The sequence below is a fragment of the Necator americanus genome, chromosome X (assembly GCF_031761385.1).
Source record: "Necator americanus strain Aroian chromosome X, whole genome shotgun sequence".
NCBI classification, from domain to species: Eukaryota; Metazoa; Nematoda; class Chromadorea; order Rhabditida; family Ancylostomatidae; genus Necator; species Necator americanus.
In genome coordinates, this window is record NC_087376.1 from 34,370,101 (window position 1) to 34,388,244 (window position 18,144).

An 18,144-nucleotide genomic window follows, 5' to 3' on the forward strand; every position below is an offset into this window, starting at 1 on the left:
GTCCCCTCAGATGCCATCATCATCTTCTTACCACCACAACCTGACTTAGGCATGGTTTTATCGACATTGCGGAGAAATCGCATCTGATAGTTTGTCTGAGAACAACTTATGACATGTGAAATTATACTCCCACTCGTCAACGTTTCGAAGCTTATTGATGGTTTGATGATGTCGTCCTGTTTTAGTAATGGTATTTCTTTTACAAGTTTTATTGTGTTGTATTGTCATATCAAAGTTATCTGCCTATTGTACTTTTCTAATTCCAGCCACTGTCGTTCGTTGGCTCTGATTACTCCTAATTGAAAACTCAGTGCGCTATCATCATAGATAGATAGATAGAAAAATAGATAGATAGATGGATAGATAGATAGATAGATAGTGAGTAGTAATAATAGTATTCCTGGTCCCGATGTAAGCCTGTAATGACAACAATGTAAGTTGGCGTCCCAGAAAATGCAAGAGAAAAATGTTGCTTCCATTCTTTTTTTTTTATTTAGACTGCCAGCTTTACTTTGAGATAATTCACGAATTAAAGTGCTCTGTTTCGTTAGACTTTGACTGCTGCGAAATTTGAAGTAAAAACGGGATGGGTTTGAAAATGAGTTGAGAACAATAACTTTCCGCACTGCTTTGGAGAATGAATGTGTGAGATTGCCCTACCTTGAATAGCATAACGCCAGTACTTCTAAAACCCATACCTTCTCGATTATTTGTGCACTGCAATTTGCATGTATGACCTTGTTATATAACTTCCACTCTTGTAGTTGTATTTTTACGTTTTGTACGTTTTGTGCTACTTCACATTTGTATTTCTAAACATCTCCTTGTAACCATTATTTTGAGTGGTTATTTTCGAAACGTATTAATTGTTAGAGATGTCAAACCATCTGTCGTGTATAGACTTTGTCATGTTTTATTGGTGAATGATTACTTCTAATATTGATAAGATTTTCAGTTTGCTGTTTTGAATTATTTCCAATACTCGGTTATGCTTTCCATTTGATATTTCTCTCAATACGCGACTTTGCCACACTAACATTACTGATAAATCCTAGGAAAGATTTAGTGAAAGTCGCTGCCAAGGTACTCTCTGTTTCTCACGTGGTGTACTGGTACGGCGTGGAAATGTTTGCGCACTATATTCCTCCAGGTAGCCTTTTTTTCTTCTTCTCCTCTTTTGCAATTCATCTGTCTACTTGAAATCATTCAGAATTGGCCGAATTGGTTCAAGCCGGTATGTTCGTACCACTGGTTGGGCCAAATGGTCGACCCAACGGCAGGACACCGCCATACACATTACCACTCACTCACCTCCCAATGATGCACATGACTGCTCGGGTACATTTAACCATCTATTTATCTGTTTACCTATCTATTTGTCTTATATATATATATATATATATATATATGCGGTTGGTGCTTCAGTGTGCGGCGAGTACCTCAAACTTAGGTAATTAAACTTTATTCTTAGACTAGAACTAAATGCTAAAACTTAGGAAAACTAAGAAAGAAATGAAAGAAGTGTACTAAAGCTCTGAGACGTGCGGAAGGTGATTCCGTCCATTTCTTCCTAATTGCCGTAAAAAACGGCTCGGAAGATACGGCTTCGAGTGTTCAGGTGCGTTATTTTCTACGAGTTGGATTGGAGCGCGCCAGCCGTGTGCAAATGCCGCATCTTTCGGGCCGGGTTGGCTCATGATGGTGTCGTTGTACTGTTGTAGCGTAGCTTCCTTGTTGGTAAGCTTGGCAATAGTAGCTTCAAGTCTTCGAATAGCGATCGCCTCGTTGTCACAGAGCCTCTTTGCATCTTCTTTCCAGTGAAACCGCACGTAGAAATCGATTATCGATTGTACGTTTAAATCTTCTTCCTTCTTCAGCGCTCCGTCCGGTAATCTCGTGAACTCTTGTTATTTCAAATATGCGGGAATTTTTCCCACGATTAAATACCTCCGTTGACACCTGAGGAGGCGATGTTCATGATTGGCTCTTTCTGCATTTCCTCGACATAGTCTTGGTTCATGTCACAGCCCGAAACGATATACCTTAATTTGGAGGGAGTTGAAGTCAGCCTTGATGGGAGTGCTATATGTGCTGCAAATCTTCTATCAAGGAATCCGCAGAGGTCGACGCACCCGAGTAGAACCTGTGGCTTAATGTCGCAAGTGTCGAAACTGATAGAGATAAATGTTGTTGGCGAACAGGAACCCTTTGTCCACTTGACTATATATATATATATATATATATATATATATATATATATATATATATATATATATATATATATATATATATATATATATATATATATATATATATATATATATATATATATATGGGTGTGTTGTGAAGGTGGTGAAAGAGCTGCATCGCAGTGTTGCGACGACGGTAGCAATTGGTTAAATTCGTCACATGCTAGATATCTACGCCTTGATCCAACATCGTTGTATGTTTTGCATTCATTTCACTGTCTCCATGGTTTTCTCATGATCAACAAACGTTAGATAAACGATAAGAGGATAAAATTTCTGGCGTTAATCAATCCGCTTGGTATTCGCCCTCACGTTCACTTCAATTCAGAATCGTTTGAGGTTCACGGACGTGTAACTGGCCTATAAAATGACTTGCGGTGGCTAGCCGATGTGTCAAGTCAGTGTTTTTTTAATCTTTCCAGACAAGTCTGGCACCAATTTATCGACCCCAGAGGGATGAAAGGCTTGGTGAGCACTAGGGCGGATTCGAACCTCCGATCAATCGTGCAGGCAGCGGAACCTCTAACCGCTACACTACACTCGCGCTACGAACGTTAGATAGGGAGGTAAATGCTATATCAGGGAAATTTTCGATGATCTGGAACATTTTCTACTGAAGATAGACGTACACGACTATAATTATTTGGAGACCAACACGGAGAAAGTTACTTGGTATAAGTCGAGGGGTGGGTATCGTTAGGTATTCACAGCTCTGGCGACAACTATCCTTAGGGGAAATGACTGGCAACGGCTATCGTTAATTGCGCTGAGCCGCAATTAATGGCATCAACAGAGCATTGCGCAGAGTTCGACATATACCCCCTAACACATAATCCATCAACGTCCTTCATAGCCTAGCAAGGTGCGAAACATTCCAGAAGTATCGTTCTTTTATATATAAAGATATATCGAACACGATTGGAGACGAAATGCCTGAAATAGAAAATAATAGTGTATTATTTGTGTGAAACAAACAAATCGAAAGTTTTAAGTCTGAAGAAGATAAAGTGACTAGATCTATCACTTAATATCAACAGATCTTGTAAGACCTTATTTTGTTTGATTTCAGAGCGTCCGTATAAATGCTTTCAGTCACGAAATTCGAACAGTTATTGCTTGATGAATTCAAGTTTGCTTACAAAGCACAAACACATCTAATTCAAAATCTAAGCAAAGCATGAGGTAGTGAAAATGCTTTCGAATGTCCCGTAGTGCACCGTTGGTTCAAAAAGTTCCGCGTTTGATTGAAGGCTTAGCATTTCGACAGAAATACCACTTTGGATTCTGTGGATTCTGCCAAAGATGTTCTTAAAAGGGAGAAAGTTTCGAAAGGAAGAAGAAGAGAGAGAAGGGAAGAAGAAGAAAAAGATAGAAAAAAAGCATGTAAATGGTTGTTTGAAAGAAAAAAAAAACTTTGCCCAACATAACATTAGGAAATGTCAGGTTTTATTCTGCTTTGGAGCCGAAGCCAATGCGGTGATGTCTTATCTGAACGTATTACAAAATTTCCGACTACTGCAGCTGCTAAACTACAAACCTCAAACCTTTGGAACGCTGTCAGCCTTATGTTTTCTGATGTTGTGTTGTTCCTGAAGAAATTTCTCTACATTTTCGCCTCATTTTCAACATTTTCGTTCTTTTACGCTTTTCACTTTCTAGTTTGCTACTTTGTTACCGTTTTGTTCTTTGAACAATCTTAGAAGCCACGTAATTGCGATACAAGCGCAACGCACGACCTCAGTGGCGTGGTGATCAGTGGGCGTGGCTTAAACGCAGCATACCACGAATCTGACGTGGTGAGGAAATCCACGGTAAAAGATAGAGATAGAGTTGTAGCTTGCGGAATCAGGGTTGGTTCCGCCCACCTTTTCCTATTCGTCCTAAAAAAAAAACCTACGAGGAACGTTAGAAAGCTCCTCTATGTACACGTTCCGGGCCCTCAGCACGTATTCACAGGTTTCACTTGGATAGGCAGTCGACGATAGCTCACAGGCTTTCGATCGCTGACCGCCGTTTCTTTGCTACGACTAGGAAGATGAGCGGACCCGCCCCACGCAATCTACAACACCGTGCAGAGGTTGTCCATCGGAAATCCATACCACGTCAGGATCGTGGGGTGATGCCTTTAATGATCACAGTTAGCCTAAGATATGCCAGCTATAGGCTACTCACATTCTCTTCTGTAGGCTCTTATTTGGCTGCACATAATCGGCTGTGGGAACCTAACGACAATGACACAAACAAGTACGACACAACCACACAAACTTTGTTTAACAACGTTGTTACCTGTGCATTATATTCGAAGATTTCTTTCTTTCAGAATTTTTTCTATGTATGCTTCTAAACGTCTCTTTAAAGGTTATCTGCTGTTATTGTTCATCAGCAACCGGTTGGTGGCTTTCGCGTTTCGATCCAAGTTCATCTTGTGGAGCTCCGAGGCAACATCAGCTCGTAATCCTTTGAGGAGTCCGTAGTACTCGTTTGGGCCTACTCCCCCAAGGTAAGCAGATTGGGGAATAGGAACATCGAAGATGTAGTCGTTGACTGCAGGCTTCTTTCTTTCGGTTGCGGTAACAAATGTTTTTCCCACCTCGTAGTTGAATCTTATTCTCGTTCGATGAGGAAGATAATTGAAAACATCGCAGAAGTATGGTACTACTGAGACGTCAAGTCGACGCCACTTTTCATTGCCGAGTGCGTGGTACATCTCCGCAAGAGTTGGGGATTCGGATTTACACCGACAATGATCTTGATGAAAGGGGCTCGTGGCATATAATAGCGTGATGAGTTGATTGCCGTTCTGGTTCTCTTTGCTTTATCCAGATCTTCTTATCCTGTATTCTTACCTTCTATAGCCCATCTGAACTTGCCGTTCTTTCCGACAACATACTTGTAGAGAACCTCTTGCCTCGGATCACTTTTTTCCTTCAGCTACTCGAGAAATGAGTCCAGTCAGCTTCATCTGCTGCTGAAGCTAGTGAGTAACAGTTGATGGTACTTACAGAAATTTTTATCGCTGAGAGCGGAGGCGTAGGATGTACAAGTGAGGTGGAAAAATGAGTAAGCGACAGATAGGTGCACATCAAAGCCAACGTCTCCTCCCACTTTTACGCTTTGTAAGCAACCCCTTATGCTCTTGGTCCTCTGCAAAGCAGTCACGTGGGATTTGATTTACTTCGCACCTTCAAGAAGGACATGTAGACCGGCGTCTGAGAATAGTTTATTCGAGTTGCAAGTGTAAATCCTGAAATAGTCTCCGTGGTTAGTCGTGTTCGTGTTGTGTTGGTCTAAAATCAGAGATGTCCTGGATAAACCAAATGTAGTTCTCCGGTCGTTGTCCGATTTCTAAAACGACAGGACCTAGTGTACTAGTGTACGTGGGATGAGGCAGAATCTGTGCTGGAGCGGAGGGCGACATGGCGAGTATTCACCAGTGGTCGTCGCCGACCCATTTTAAACCCACTGCTACTCGTTTTAAAGGAACGGTGCAGAATCTTGACACTAATTCACTTTCAATTAAGTTACCGATTTACGGTGAAATTGCAGAAATCGAACTGAAATTGAAAAAAAAGAACACTTTGACAGTTTCTGCCAGGAGTCTACGCCACAACGAGATGTACAGAGTCATTTACAAACACACCACGGTTTCATCATATGAATAATTATGCTATTCTCAGGACAGTGATCATGTCCAAGATTAAGTTGTCACTACCTCCAGTACGATCATTGCGATTCTGACTCATAGGGTTGTCTCAAATTAAACATCGACTGTATTTTCAGCACTCGTCATCAGCTTGCCCCGGAGAAGGACCCCCACAGATGCGTAAGATGTTTATCGGTGGTCTCAGCCATGAAACAAATGACGATGCGGTGAGAAAGTTCTTGAAATATTCACCAAACCCTGCCTTTTCCAATTAGGTTTGTGTGTTACTTGAATCATTTTTTTAGTTGCGCGTCTATTTCACGCAATGGGGACCTGTAGTAGATGCAATCGTTATTCGCGATCCAACTACGAAGCAGTCGCGTGGATTTGGATTTGTTACCTTCGCTACAATCGCTAGTCTGGAAGCAGCTATGATGGACAGGCCGCACATCATTGCCGGAAAAACAGTAAGTTTGCGAGTTGTTCTTATTCAGACCACTTTGTAGAACTGCAACAGTAGTTTTCTAGAATAAACGCTTCATTTGTCCATTTGCTAAATAGCTTTTCCCTGTAAAGGTTGACTCAAAACGTGCTATTCCTCGCGAGCAGATGACCCCTATGTTTCCACCACCATTCTTCGCATGTGAGCAAGCCCCTGGTTGCAAGCTTTTGCTGTCAGGTAGTTGAATGTAATTCCTGATTTTTAGGCTACCTTGATTCAGAATGGGAAAATCACATTTTCCGATTCGATTTTCTTCTTCCCTTTATTGATCTCGTTCTATCGTTTATTTTTTTGCCTGTTTTTTCCCCTCAAATTCTGATCCTCATACTATTCAGCCATTATGTTTCAGGGCTTAACTGGGATTATCATCGTGTTGACACTCTTCGCATTTACTTTGAAAAGTTTGGGTCTCTTGATCAGGTTCGTCCGCGTCGTTTTTAAGAGGTGATTTTTACCATGTATAAATGCTTCATTAACCTTATGTTTAGGTTGAAATACTGGGTGATCATCGTGGTTTTGGTTTTGTGGTATTCGAGGATAAGCAAAGCGCTGACAAGTGTCTCAACGAAAACAATGGAAGGCATATTATAGCGTCGAAAAGAGTTGATGTTAGGGTGGGTCTTCCACTACCTTTTGCCGAAATGCGTCTTTGGAACACCTTCTTAAATAAATTATCGCAGCTGCAACGGAGCCATCTCGGGAACATCCGTTGAGTCATAGGCGGTAGGATTATGGAAAGAATGTAAACAAGCTCTGCGCAGATTCTCATGAGGAAAACAAGATGGTTAATCGTTGACAACCTTCTTCACTACTTTACGCGATTCTTCCCTTGTTGACCATTTGGTCACCTATACGCCGTTTTAAGCGCTCTTTAATCATTTGACCAGCGCGAATAGTCTTGAGCTAGAATTGGATGTGGTCAACATCAGCCATTATTGCCTTGCATTACCAAAGTGAGAGGACAACGTGCACTCACAAAATCTTAAACTTATTAATTACTACAGGAAACTCAGCTCCACCACAAAAATGACCTATTTTAGCGTTTTAGCAACTGTGCACATTGCACAGCAGATTAGACAGTTTCCACTCCATGGCGTTGGTCTGCGCTCCTGCAACCCTGTAGTGCACATATTTCCTTAACTTTTGCATTCAAAAACCATTCCACATGTTTTTTTTTCAATGGACAGGTTTATTCCTGATGTGCTAAACAGATTTTGAGGTGAACCGCTGTTGACGAGCAGAAATGAACCAGCAATATATAATCTTTTTTTTATAACTTTCATGCATAATTGCTTTCAAGTAATGTGATTACATCACTCCAGTTGGAAATAATATTCTATGCAATTGATTCAGCGCATAAAACTTTGCATGTTACATTGCATTGCATGTTTTGTGAAATTACTGGATGAGTTTTTAAAGCAAAAAAAAGGATAACATGAGCACTGTAAACCTTATTTTTACAAAAGATCTGGTCGTGTGTCGTGGTTTTCCAGCGTTCACAGAAAGGTGAGTGGACACACTTGGAAATATAACAATCGTGAGGGCTTGAAGTTCGTTCTGATACTATAGTACCCATTTTGGGACCCATATACAAGTACAGTCTGATTGCTACCTGTTCGTGGTGGCCCTGCTTTAACTAAACGCAATCGCGCGTTCGAGTGTGCACATTGGGGACGTAAGAGCTATATAACCTGCAATTTTATATGGCGGAAGATTCCCATACATTGCAAAGAGGTGCTGTCGTTCAGCACATCGCCAAAGCTCACAACCTAAAAGGTCAACTGCCTGAGTTGGCAACAACCATTCGTTTCGCCACGCTGAACTGCCGAACACTGTCGAGTGAACTCCAACAAACCGCCCTGTCTAGGCTTCTGCGAAGTCTATGTGTGCCGTTTGCTGCACTGCAGGAAACACGTATGAGAGATCGACCCGTCGGCATCGAAAATTACACTATATACTGGAGCGATGCTGATGAAAAGAAAGTAGGTGGCTGCGCGATAGCTGTGAGGAATGATTACAATAACCTGGTGGAGGAATTTAGTTCAACGTCGTCTAGATGCGCCTTCGTACGACCGCGGGATCCCAGAGGACGTAAACCTTGGATCGCAAGTGCCCACGCACCTATAGAAACCGCTGAGTAAGAGCGCCTTTTGCGCAGAAATCAATGCGTTGATGCTTAAAATACCCAGCCAGCAGTGGTCATTGTTGGAATTGACGCGAATGCGAAGATGGGACTCAAACAACAATCCGATATGCTAGGAAAATGGTACTATCCAGCAGAGCGCCGACGGACAACGGCGACCGTCTGGTCGACTTATGTGAACAGACGGGCTTCATCGTGACTTACAGGTTTAAGAGGAATCATCGACGCAGTCAGCTCATGTGGCAGGTTTGAACCCTTTCACCGACTGAAGAGCAGCGCTAGCGGAAGATGAGGACTCTTAAACTTCAGCTCGACTACGTTCTGGCAAGGAACATTCCTCAGTCAGATATCCGAAAATCTAGAGCTATTCGGGAAGTCGCGTTCGACTCTGACCATCGTCCAGTTCTTCTCAGCTTCAAGATACGAGCAACCCTTACAATTTGGAGGGCACGTTCATAGGCCGAAATATGCGGTTAACCACCGACAGAGTCGGAGGTTCTGGTTTTTATCCAGAAAATGAGAAATAGAAAATATGGCGGAGACGACGAAAGTGACGCAGAAATGCTGAAGTATCCATCTCCGTCTGGGATTCGCGAAATCACAAAGATCATCCCTTCAATATGGTTAGACGAAAGGACACCTGAATCGTGGAGACACGCTATCATAATTCCCCTCCACAAGAAGTTATCTGTCACGGACCCTCGGAATTATCGAGGAGTCTCCTTGTTGCGTGTTATGTACAAGGTTTTGGAGCGGATTATCCCGAACCGACTTATTAATTATCGCGAAGGAACAACGCGCGACGAGCAAGCTGACTTTCGTCCTGGCTGATCTACGATTGGTCAGGTGTTCATCGTCAGGAGAGTTATTGAAATTTGGGATATTCCAAGCCAGTGTAATTAGCGTTTCTGGACTTTGAAGTCAGTTTCGACTCTCCTTACTAGGCAGTCTTCTCAACACGCTCCGCGCCAATGGAGTACTAGGAATGTTCTTGCTTGATGAAATGAATCAACGAACAATTGCTGCAGTTCGAATATACAATACCATTTGAGGTGGTAACTAGGATGGGACAAGGGACAATGGCAGGACCTTTCCTGTTCAATTTCGCCATCGACGACATGCAAAAACCAGTAGATCAGTGTCTTGCCGATATCATCCTAGCGTCATCAGGACGCCCCTTGGTCGATCTCGAGTACGCTGACGATGTTGTTATATTCGCGGGAAGCAGTACCAAAACTTCAATATGTTACCAACCTTGTATCAAAACTAGCTGCAGCCTATGGACCACGCCTATGCCCTGATAGATCCAAACAGATGTGGGTCTTTTCGAGACTTCGAGGAGTCCCATCACGTGTTCGAGTGTCGAAAGCTAACAGAGCATACGGAAGAAAAACAGACCATAGACGTCTAAGCTCTAAGGATGCTTTCGAATGATGCAACTACCTGTGGCGAGTCATCTTAGTTAAATATCTTGCAGTTGTTCTGAATACGACCTTCTACGATTGATGGGATTTCCCATGCTGTAAATTGATTTTGTCTTGAGGATCTAGAATATCGTGGGGAGCGGCGAAGAGGTACCCGTATGATGTATCGCCGCGTATCCAGGAGGCTAATGAGCTTCGATAATTGCTCTGCGCGTCTCCTGGTAGCGTCGCTATTGCGGCAGCAGCATTGCAGCTTCTCATGCGCTACGCCTTGCTGACGCGCCTCCCATACCACCTTCCCATTTCGCAGTTCTTGCGATGTGCTTTTCAAATCGAATAAAAAAGGGGGCTGATGACAGTTGTTTCAAACTTCAAATAAAGTAGTTGATGAAGTGTAGATAATGAAAATGCCGTTTAAAAATGGATAAAAGTGTATATTTTCCTTTTCTCAGTTGCTGGATGAAAATTACCCATTCATCTATGGTGGTTAAAAAATACAAGAGATGGGCTAAAAAATCTTACCTTGACCGGCGTTATACCATATTTCTTTACGTTTTTGCTTTCTAGACATTACTTTTTGCACGATTAGCTGAGTAAAATTGGCATCCTACGCCTGATGTGGTGTGACCGATGCCTCGCGGACACGCGTTCTCCCTAAAGGCGTATCTCGAACATACGGAGGTGTATGTTCGCCATTCATACACCTAACTTGTGATTTTTATAGATAGAAAAGAAACAATTAAACGTACATTCTATATTAATGTTACATCTACATAAAAATTTGACAAAGCATTGATCTAAATAGTTTTTTTTCTGGTCAGATACCGGCACATTCGAGAATAAAATTTATTTTCCTGGTAGCATCTCATGTTGCTAGTTGAAGAAGAACTAAAGACCACACATAAGGATAGGTGTGAAGTCTCTAAAACATCACAAAAAAGAACAAGATAAAGGCTAAAGTTGATGAGGTTGATTGTTTCTATGGTGAGGTCAGTGTAGATCATGATAACAGTATTTCAGATCTTGTTATACCAATGGTGACATATTTTTGAGCTGGATAGAAAAATCTGGTTCATCCTCTTATTTTCAATAATACGTGCTCACTTCGCCGTAATCGTACCACGACCTGCTGCGTCCCTTTCACTACTCTCTTTTTGTCCCAGACAGTCGTAGAGGCCACCAGGCTGGTGCAATGACACCCGCAATTACGCGGAGGCGCTCAGCACTGCAGGCCGGTCAGCCGATTTTGGCGGGTACTTTTTATCCTGCAAACGACTACTGTAACAAAGACCTTTTTGAACACAATGACTGCTACGTCAGAAGTTTTGGATGTTTCAGCCATTCCCAAAACGACAGTCCACGTATTGGCGTCGCAATCCGGACTCACCAAATGGTGGAACACCAAATTCAGCTGCGCCGACTGTGCCTCATACACTTTACGACCAATTGGCTACGATTAGTTTGAATTCTAGAGCGACACAGTATGACGAAGATAGCAGTTATGGAGGTACAACGACAGAGGTTCGTTGAATAACTTTCCTTGAACTTGCATATTGATTACTTCTGAATTAAAGGCATCACCCCACGAATCTGGGGTGGTGCGGGTTTCAGGTGGGTTATGCCTATACGGAGTCGTAGATTATGGAGAAAGGGGTGACTCCGTCTACTTCTTCCTAATTGTCGTGAAAAACGACCCGGAAGATACGGCTTCGAGCGTTCCGGCGCGCTATTTTCTACAAGTTCGATTGGAGCGCACCAGCCTTCTGCACGCGCCGCATCGTCCTGGCCGTTTTTTTACGGCATTTAGGAAGAAATGGACGAAATCACCCTCCTCTCCATAATCTACGACCCCTTATAGGAACTCTCCACCTAAAATCCGCACCACCCCCGATTCGTGAGGTGATGCCTTTAAGTAGGACCGACCGTACACTCTTTGCTTTCAGTACTCAAATTTGGTGTCTTTTTTTCTCTAGGAAGAGTGGGAAGTTATTTGTTCGAGAAGATATTTTGGTCGTGATAACACATTGCATCTATTTATGACGTAATGACTTTGTAGTGTTACATCGTTGTAACGCTATGGACAGTTCTATAGTCCGCTGTCGATACGTAATTTAAGTTAAATGACTCCACGGAACTCATTGAACTCGGGCTTTGCATAGTAGCGTAGGATTTGCTATCACGTAGATGACTCCTACTCTCAACTTCTGATGGGAACCATCTTTTTTCAAAGAAGCAAGTAGTGTCGAACTCATTCTACTTTTCCATGTTGTTTCTTTTCTACTATCAGCTCTCTTCTTTGACTGTAGAAAGTGCTCGGCGCGTGAAAATTCCTTTAGGATGTGCCGTCACCTTCGAGTTCTGTTCAGGATTAATTAAGGTTTATGAACGTACATGTGACCTGTACAATGTGACCTCCGGGAGCGGGCCGACGTATATCATATCCATATCCAGTCAGTGTATTTATCCTCTCGTACACATGTGAGAAACATTTCACCGGTCTATTGACACCGGAGGGATGAAGTTCTTGTTTGACAAAGGGCGGTTTCGAGAAATTGGCTGGTAGGTTCAGCAGAACTTCGCGCCATTATGCTGCACTTGCCACACCTTGACTGATAATTTCTAGTTTCTCTTGAGGTGTCAGTAGCTATCCTCCTATCATTATTTAATTTTGAAAATCTTGAAGTTAATTCTTGTGTGTTTCTCATTTTACACATTTCAGGACGATTGCAAGTCAAGTGAACACGGCAGTTCTTCTTCTGCAATTGACACGAATTCGCCAAGCAACACTTCACAGTAACGGATAGTGTCGAGAACGTAACAAGATTCATTAGCCCAAGTACTTGTCACAGCTTGTGTCACTACTTCGTGATTATGCCCTAATATAGAATGTATCGTCAGCTCAGGTATGAACAGCCTTCTGCAGTTAGTGCTTCATCTTCAGCAGTTCCCCGTGCGGTGGTACTTCTATATTTCATGCAAAAATTAGCGCCACTGCTTGAGCTAATCGCCACCAAATGGTTCTAACAGAATTAATGCACGTTGTGACAGATGTTATTTCACTCGTTGAGGGCCTTCCCTTGAGCCTATATGGTGTTCTTCTACTATACATTGCACAACACTTGTACACTTGCACTTCATTTTCATTACCATTATGATGTCGTCGAGGTTTATTTCTATTGGTTTACCTGTTCGTGTGCAAATTTGCACTTTTTCTGACGGCGGTTTACGGTAGAATTATCCAAGGTCTGTCGTAGCTTTGAAAACTTCTCAGCAGCACACACTCATTATCGGCGAAGTTAGCTATGATTAGCTGCAACGATTTGAATTTGATTTTCGTTACCACTGCTGTGATTCAAGAGTCTCAGCCCAGTATCAGGTCAAGTTTAATAAGGATATTAGTAGAGGTATATATTTGTGTTGAAGTGTCGTCACTGTGGCAGTGGAGTTGTTTTGTTCATCAGTTTTGTTTCTTTATAGGTCTTAGGGTAGGAGCGTGTTAGTCTAAGTTTCTCGCGAGAGATGCTCAACTAGTTTGTGTAGCTAGTTATGATTACAGCAACAGAAGTATATTTCATTAACTGTTACTGTTTTATGTTTTTAGTAATTTAGTAGAGTTACGATTCTATTTGACATATCAAATGTCTTGTGGTTTGCTACCGAAGAATAGTACGCTTATTGCGTTTCGAAGGTGTTGTATACCACTTATGTGTTATTCGATCCATTTGTTCGGCGCCTAAAGTGCTCAGACAACTGTTCCACGTGTTCTTATATCCTCGTACTGATTTCCAGTGTGAAACCTGAATCATCGCAGCTTCTGTGTCTTCCAGGTTACATGCTCGCGGATGCGATAAAGAATGCTGACGGATTGCGAAGTAGACGCGGTGTTTAAAGGCAGCATACATGAATCTGACGTGGTATGGATTTTTCGTGGAAAGCTTCTATACGGGGTCGTAGATTGAGGAAAACCACGTCGTTCCGCTTATCTCTCCGTGATCGTAAAAAACAGCATGGGAAGTTCTTTAGTTCCTATAAGGTCCGTGATAATGCGCCTCTATTTACACGTTCCGTTCCCCACAGTTCTATTCATTACTATTAATTCGAATAGGGTGGTGAGAAGACTTTAGCGATCCTCGAAGGATCGTTCGTTGATGCGGCGCGTGCACAAAGGTGAAGCCTTGCAATGCAAGCCGTCGTAAAAAAAAAAACGGCGGCTTCCGGGCGGTTTTTTGGAGCGACTACGAGGAGATGACCGGAACCACCCAGTTTTCTGCAATCTACGACCAAGTGTAGAAGGTTTCCATGGAAAATCCATACCACGTAATTGGTACACGTCACGTCTCTCAAGGTCAACATAGAGATCGGAGTGTAGTATGAGTATAGCCAAGTCTAATTTCCTTTAATCGTCATGAAAGTCGGCGTGATAAACGACCTTAGTTCCTACGAGCTACGTTAGAATGCGCCACCCTTGTGCACGCACCGGTGTCTTATCCATTAGTTTTACCTGAGTAGGTTGGTGGGAGAACCTCACTGGTTTTTGACAGCACACTCATGGACGCGGCGCGTGCAGAAAGGCGGAGCGTTTCCACGTACTTCGTGGAAACTAATGTGGTTTTTCAGCGCGATTAGGGAGAACTAAACGGGAATACGCTCACACTTGTATTCCACATAATTAACTTTACATTAGTTCGTGTAAACCTTAGAATCGTCAGTTTCGTGATACGCTGCTTTTGAACACATCACCCGATAGCCATTTCCTGTAATATTAGAGTTCGACACAATTGCGACTTGCGGTTCGTACAACGATCGCACTGCTAAGTTTGTGACTCATGAACCCGTTTCATCCAGTCGTCTCCAGATTTGCACTCGTGGTACTTAATTATTTCCAAAGACCGGTGATCCGCTCCTATTCTGTCTACTTGAACTTTCATCCATGAGTGCTTTCAAAACGTACTTCGCCAATACCAAGTTGTTTTTTTTTTCCAATGCGGAATAGTAACCCTCCTACACCCCATTCCTAAGTCTTTTTTCTGATCGACTGGTTTGTGTTTCTACTATTTTATTTTCCTCTTAAGCATTGCTCATAGCAATTCGTCTTGTTTAGTTTTTTTTTTTTTCGTTACGATACATCATTTACCCACACATCAATAGTCTTCTGTGAACGTTGTAGCCTTCTGATCTGGTGAGTGGATGACTGATTTTGTAGCGTATTATATACATCGTTCCACTCTTTGCTATTAACATAGTGATTCTGATATGAACATAGTGATATATATATATATATATCCTGTACTTGTTTCCGGTACAAGTTTGTTTTAGTTCTAAGTTTGTTATTGTTCATATACTATAATGCATTTTATCTCACATTTTTCAGTTTCGGTAATTGCTTTCTTAACTCTCAAAACATTGTTTGCCTTCTGATTTTTGTGTCTTTTATTAAGACCTGGTTCTCATAAAGTGTTGATTGTAATGGGCGGCAAGCCCTTCCTTCGTGATCAATAGTTTGCAGCAAACATACTGCTTCTTGAATGAACAATCATATTTTGGTTTTCTGCAAATACAACCTACCAGTCTGGTACACATTCTGATGTGGAGCCCCCACATACGATTGTGAAAATAAGAGGCTTGTAGAGAGGTGATGTCAGTTCCTTGTTGTCATTTTGAATTATCATCCACTTACGCACAAATTCCAAAGCAGTTACACCACATACAGAAAGACACATCTACAACAAACGCGTGCGACAAATTTGTGGGTATGACTTCGAGTTGAAGGATTCAATCCAGACTTAATAGATCATTGAGGTTTACTTCTCGATCTCATATTTTATTCCCGCCGGGGTTGATAAATTGGTACCAGACTTGTCTGGGAGGATAAAAACACTGACTTGACACATCGGCTAGCCACCGCAAGTCATTGTATGGGCCAGATACACGTTCGTAAACTTGAAACGGTTCTGAATTGAAGTGAACGTGGGAGGCGCATCCCAATCGGATTGACGCCAGAAACTTTCAACTTTAACACTCTGATAGAAAGGAGACAAATTTAACTCTTTGGCAAAAGTTGACGGGAAGTGGCCCCGCTTTAAATTTTTAATGATCACTGAAAGCGAGCAAAATGAGCACCACTAGAATTTGGGAGCTTGACGTTACAAAATTCCAGTGGATCCAATTCCAGTGACTATTCACCAAAACAACTTTTTTGCACGTGGATTATGTCTTAACTGGTGATGCAAGGCATAATTAGCGGATGGTAAGCACAGTTTATTGCAGTAGCAGAAGCAGAGTCCGTAGACGCCCTGATTATTGCCACTGCTTTAATACATACGTTGTATTTTTCGGAAGACGAGATCACATTATAGTAGGGTCAAAACGACATGAAGCAGGTACGTAATTGCATACGAGGCTTCTCTTGAGGCGTAGAGCGGGTTACGTTGGAGCGTAGCGGCTAGGAGCGTGGCAAAACCCTCGATGGCACCAACCATGGTTACAGTTTGCAACGATCCCAACTCAATTCCAACTGCTGCCTCCACCACGCCGTTTCGAGCGCATACGCAAATGCACCGCAACTACACTCGCGATCCATGTCGTTTTGACCCGACTGTGGGCTGTTTCGCTTTCTTCTAGGATTACAAAGAGGGATTGAGCGTAATCACGCTCATATTCATATAATTCATCACTGTATCCCTATCAATTCGACTTGTATCTAAGCTTACACCTGGCTGAGGGAGCCTCCACCGCTTGGACCAATGATATAGTTGAGCCAAAACGACTTGAAGCATGGACAGTTGCGTATACGGCTACGCTCGAAGAGGCGCGGTGGAGCGTAGCGGTTGGCATCGTGTAAGGACCGCTGTTACTACCTTCATCCATCTCCACAGTTTGCAATTGTCCTACCTCGATTCCACCGCTTCCAGCTGCTTACGCAACTGTCCGTACTTCATGTCGTTTTGACCCGACTATAACGCGCCGCGAAATTCAAAGTGGCACAACGCATAACTAATTCCTCCATTGTTTCAAAGATATAGGCTAAAAGAAAGCTAGAAAATGGATGTTAGACTGTGCTTCACGAACTCTTACCATAAAAGAAATAAGGAGATATCCACAGTAAGTTGTAGTGCAAGAAAGAAAGGGGAGTATGATCATCGAATTTAGAAGTAAGGGATTATGGGATGGAAGTGGAACATAAGGTTTTGATCCTTATCTTGCAGCTAACGAAGATTACGTAAGGTAAAGACAAAAAGCCAACCACATGAGTTCTCATATCTTTTCTTTTCCCTCTCTCCAGTTTCATTCTCGTTGCTTCATCTGTTCTTCATTGCTTTCCTTATTTAATTTGCATTCATTTCCTTTCTTGTCTTCTTCATCATCTCTGTTTTACTCGTCTTTTTTCTCTGCTCTATTTGTTTTCTTTTATTGTTCCTTTGTCTATTCCGGTTTTCTTGTTCACTTGTCTTGCTTGTTATGATTACCTTGTGTTGTTTATCGGTCTTTTAAAGTTGTATTTTTTCTCTCTATTTTGTTCTTCTGGCCTCCTCACAAATGGTTTTCGTTCCATCTGCTTTTCTTTTCATTCATGCAGCACGTCTTGTCTCTTGTCCCCACATTTACTTCATTCACGTTTGTCGCATTTTCGCTTATTTCACTGTTTCTGCATCCATTCTTGTTATTTCTGTCCTCAAATTCCTTTTTCTTGACCTTACTCTCATTCCTTCGCTCCGTCCTTACTTCCCAGAATGTAAGCGCTTTGCCCTTGTTAGCACATCCGTACTGTATTGTAATCGGGCTTAAGTCGCAACATGATTACATGACGAGGACATTGAAGTTAAAGGAACAAAACTCGTTGGAATTGGAAGAAGTAGCTTTTCTACGAAACATCCTGGATTATACTGTTCCAATATTGAACCAAATAATGAAAAAGGTGCAAAGGAAAGCTAAGGGGCTCCATGGCAAAACTTGCACAGCGTTTTCAGACTACTTGGATTAGCAACTTTTGAAAGTTCTCAGACATTGTTCTGGTGCCTTTGGACATGCTTTCAGGACCTTTTTTCTTCGAAGAGCAGGTTTCTTCCACAATTAAACAAATTTCGGAAACTGAAAAGGAAATCAAACTTTATTCATATTCAAGTTAAGCCTTGCGGTTTTCAAAGGCAGTAAAAGAGTGAGCGAAATTTGCCGAAAGCAACTAA

General features: G+C 42.2%; 2 protein-coding genes across 3 annotated transcripts; both read left to right on the plus strand.

The window, feature by feature from the left end:
* Window positions 1–923: 923 nt before the first annotated feature.
* RB195_026298 (uncharacterized protein) lies at window positions 924–12,947 on the plus strand (the record flags this gene model as incomplete). Of its 2 annotated transcripts, XM_064214789.1 has the most annotated exons (11): window positions 1,126–1,150; window positions 1,211–1,338; window positions 6,030–6,119; window positions 6,198–6,359; window positions 6,469–6,571; window positions 6,744–6,814; window positions 6,883–7,008; window positions 11,300–11,482; window positions 12,681–12,708; window positions 12,756–12,797; window positions 12,865–12,947. In XM_064214789.1, the coding sequence occupies 11 exons, from the start codon at window positions 1,126–1,128 to the stop codon at window positions 12,945–12,947; spliced, it is 1,041 nt and encodes a 346-aa protein (XP_064070670.1). The 2 variants fall into 2 exon arrangements, with proteins under 2 accessions (XP_064070669.1, XP_064070670.1); XM_064214788.1 differs by lacking the exon at window positions 12,865–12,947 and adding an exon at window positions 924–954 and having other exon boundaries at window positions 1,067–1,150; window positions 12,681–12,758.
* RB195_026299 (uncharacterized protein) lies at window positions 9,054–9,368 on the plus strand (the record flags this gene model as incomplete). The annotated part of the gene is made up of 1 exon (XM_064214790.1): window positions 9,054–9,368. The coding sequence occupies one exon, from the start codon at window positions 9,054–9,056 to the stop codon at window positions 9,366–9,368; it is 315 nt and encodes a 104-aa protein (XP_064070671.1).
* Window positions 12,948–18,144: the final 5,197 nt, after the last annotated feature.